Below are 4,051 nucleotides of genomic sequence, written 5' to 3'. Positions count from 1 at the left end.
GAATCTCAACATCATTCTCCTTCAAATCTAACCAGCAGAAAATCAACCTCCAAATTGCTCTAGCAACTATACAATGAATGAATAAATGGTTACATGACTCAACGACAACATTGCAAAAAACGCACCTGCATTTATCCAAATCCTCAATAATGCCCCTCCGTTGCAGTAAATCCCGCGTCGGTATTCGCTCCTGTAGTAGTCTTCATCCTAGAACTTGAACTTTATGCAGAACTTTGGATTTCCAAATAAAACCAAGCGCTTCTTTTAATTGCACTGATAGGTCAACACCATCCTGCCCCTGCTCCAACTTTGCATAGCAAGACTTTACCGAAAATTGATTTCCGGAGTCAAACGGCCAGACAACCCGATCAACATTAATAGGAATTGGTGAACAGCCCCGCAGCAATACTGCCAGTTCAGCAGCTTCAACCAGTATCTCATTGTTATTCTGGATAGCATCATACGCAATCTTCCACTTCCATCCATTTTCTCCCCATTCGCCACACTCACTAACAGGCTCAGTCTTATCCACCACCGTCGCGAACAAGCCTGGAAAGACATTACACAGACTCTCTGACCCGAACCATTTAGCAAACCAAAACAGAAATTTCTTTCCATCCCCCAACCTCCAGTTCAGTAAGCTCGAGAAACCGTGAGTTTCTGAAAAATTAAATTCATTAAATTTCAATAAATCGCGCCACCACAATGATTGTTTAGATTTGTTTCAACCGTCCCCCCCAGCCACAAGCTGTATTATAACGTCCCCATATCTCTGTTGTATCACTTTCTGCCATACCGCATCTTCATCAACGAGACAACGCCATATCCACTTGAACATTAAGGCTTTATTAAGTCGTGCGACGTCCTTAATCCCAAGCCCCCCATCCTCCTTTGATCTACAAATTGTTTCCCAACTTAAAAGCATCATACCTCGTTTCTCTATCGACCCATTCCAAAGAAAATCCCGTTGGATACAAGTAATTAAATACGATATTTTTTACGGCACTTTGAAAAAAGAGAGCTGGTAAATCGGAATATTAGAAATAACTGCATTGATTAGAGAAATTCTTCCCCCCATGGACAACAAGTGACCTTTCCACGTAGACAACCTAGCCTTCAACGTCGTAATTAGCGGGTTCCGAAAACTCAATCTCCTGTGATTACCACCAACAGTCAGCCCCAAAAACTTAAAAGGGATACTATCCACACTACAACTCAAAACTGTGCAGTAGCATTCAAAAACCCATCATCAATACCAACCCCATAAACTTTACTCTTAGCCATGTTAACTCTCAATCCGGAAACCATTTCAAAGCCGCGCAACACCGCCTCCAGACTCCATAAATTCTGCCAGGATGCTTCCCTACAATGATCGTGTCATCCGCAAACTGTAACAAGCTATACCCCGCTAAATTCTCCACACTAAACTCATTGAATAATGATTTTTCCACCGCTTGGTTCATAATTCTGGTTAGACCTTCCGCGGCAATCGCAAACAAGTATGGAGATAGAGGATCCCCCTGACGCAAACCCTGCGTTACAACAAAATCTGACGTCGGGCTACCATTGACCAAAACTGATGAGTAACTCTGGAAAACCCCTGCTTCCAGCCAACTCATCCAATTGGGACCAAAACCAATCTTTCGTAATATCCCTCTAAGATATTTCCAATCCACACAATCATACGCTTGAGCAAAATCCACTTTAAATAAGAACCACTTCTTCTTCTCCCTCCTTGCATAGTCAATTATTTCATTAGTGACCAACACTCCGTCTAAGATTTGCCTCCCCGGGATAAACGCTGTTTGGTTACAGGAAATAATCTTGCCAATCACCCTACGAAGCCTTTCCGCCAACAGTTTTGAGATAATTTTATACAAGCACCCAATGAGACAAATTATTCGAAAATCAACAAGTTCCTGAGGGTTATCCATCTTAGGTATCAGAGCAATAAAAGAGGAAGATACGGCCTTGGGGAGTTTGGCACAATAATGAAACTCCATAATGAAATCAACGATGTCGTCACCAACAATATTCCAACATTTCTTAATAAATACTAAATTGAAGCCGTCCGGGCCAGGACTTCTATCCCCCTCACTCTCAAAAATAACTTCTTTAATTTCTTCCCTAGTGAACATCACCTCCAGCCCAATTCTGTCATCTGCTGATAGAGTTTTAAAATCCAATTTTTCCAAGTATGGCCTAGCAGTCTTCTCCTCCATAAATCTCTCTGCAAAATGGTGCTTGATTTCCTCTTTCACCTCAACAACACCCTCAATAATACCACTTGCAGCTTTGATAGAAACAATGGCGTTACGACGATTCCTCGCTTTCAGCATAGAGTGAAAATACCTGGAGTTTCGGTCACCCTCTCGGATCCATTTCTGCCTAGATTTTTGCTTCAACATACTTTCCTTCAGATTTAAATTAGACCAAATAGATTCGGCAGCTTCTTTTCTTTTCTTTTCATATCAATCTCCAAATCATTCAGAAGGTCCACTCCATCTTCAATCTTCAGATCTACCCAGCCAAAAACATTCAAGTTCCACCATTTTAGTTTTTCCTTTAAGATTTTGAACTTCTCCTTCAGAACAAAGTATTTTTCCCCCTGATTAGAAGCTGAATTCCACACAGTTTTAACAAAATCCAGAAATTGTGATCAAACCAACAATTATAGACTTTGAATGGCTTAGGGCCCCAATTCAGATTTCAAGCCTTAATCCAAATAGGTCTATGATCAGATATATCCCTGCTTCCTGTATATTGCGCCACAATTTTCCAAGCTTGAATAATCCCTTCCGATAGAAGAAATCTGTCTATCCTACTACTTGCCATCCCTGATGCATTTATCCAAGTATGAGTGCAGCCTACCACAGAAACATCCACCAATTCCATCATATCAATAAAAGAACTAAAATCCTCAATCTCACCTAGTTTGAATCCACCACCCCTCCCCCTCCTCTCCTCCTTAGATTTCACGGCATTAAAATCTCCTCTCACCACCCATTCCCCCACTTCTAACTTGTCCTTCAATCTCAGTAATTCGGCCCATAATTCACGTTTTTCAGATGCTAAACAAGAGGAATAGACGTTAACAAAATAGCAGTTTATACCATTCCATAATGCATTTACCCCCAATAGTCCTTTTCCTCTGAAAGAGGAAATCGGATGAATAACGCCCTTCTTCCAAATAGTTATGATTCCACCAGAACGCCCCTCTGCCTCTTTAGCTGGCCAGTTACAACCCACATACCCCCAGGTGCTTTTAATGAGACCTTCACTCACCCTAGTAACCTTAGATTCTTGAATAAAACACATGTCTGTATTACCCCTTTGCAGTAATTGACGAATTCTTCCTCTTTTCGCAGAATTCCCACACCCCCTAATGTTATAAGAAACAATATTCATGGCAATCCTGCCTGCATCTTCATCGCTGCTCTATTTCACTTACGATTCCTTGCCTCCAAGCCACGAACAATACCTTCATAAACTTCGTCATCTTCCTCACCTTCGACGCCCGGTTGTTTAATTGAGTTCCAGATTTTTATAGGTAAATTGCCATCAACTTCATTCCATAAATGAGAATTCCCATGCTGAATGTCCGAATCGTTGGTTGACTCACAACAGAGAACAGAACCTCCAGAGTGTATTGATGATGAATTTCCAGAAACCCCCAAATTTGGTGAATTAGGTTTAGAAATTGAAACTCCCCCTGAACCAACCCTGTCTCTAGAAGGCACGAGAATATCTAATTAGTTTTGATAAAAATAAAAACTAAAATACCAATTGTTAGTTGGTCTAGTAGTGATTGACGCTAACCGGACTAAACCGGTGGTGATAAACCAAAAATAAAAACTAAATAATAAATAATTTTATCAATGAAGAGAAGTTTGGAAGGGTTAATCAACCTTTAAATTTTGATGGATATTTTAATTATCTTAATTCGTGTTTAAATCCAAACCATGAGCGGGGCTACAGTCTAGCGAGTCTGGGCACGCGTCCGGGCTCAACCCCTCCTTTTGTTGTATACCATCCATCTGATAGTTAAGTT

At 40.8% G+C, this 4,051-nt stretch overlaps 1 protein-coding gene across 1 annotated transcript; it reads right to left on the bottom strand.

The window, feature by feature from the left end:
- Nucleotides 1-2,709: 2,709 nt before the first annotated feature.
- Nucleotides 2,710-3,408, bottom strand: LOC131614510 (uncharacterized). The gene has a single exon (XM_058886084.1). The coding sequence runs from the start codon at nucleotides 3,406-3,408 to the stop codon at nucleotides 2,710-2,712; it is 699 nt and encodes a 232-aa protein (XP_058742067.1).
- Between the last annotated feature and the right edge of the window lie 643 nt (nucleotides 3,409-4,051).

The sequence above is a fragment of the Vicia villosa genome, linkage group LG6 (genome assembly GCF_029867415.1).
Source record: "Vicia villosa cultivar HV-30 ecotype Madison, WI linkage group LG6, Vvil1.0, whole genome shotgun sequence".
NCBI lineage: Eukaryota > Viridiplantae > Streptophyta > Magnoliopsida > Fabales > Fabaceae > Vicia > Vicia villosa.
The sequence above is the reverse complement of the archived record's forward strand: the minus strand, read 5'-3'. Positions and strand labels throughout refer to the sequence as shown.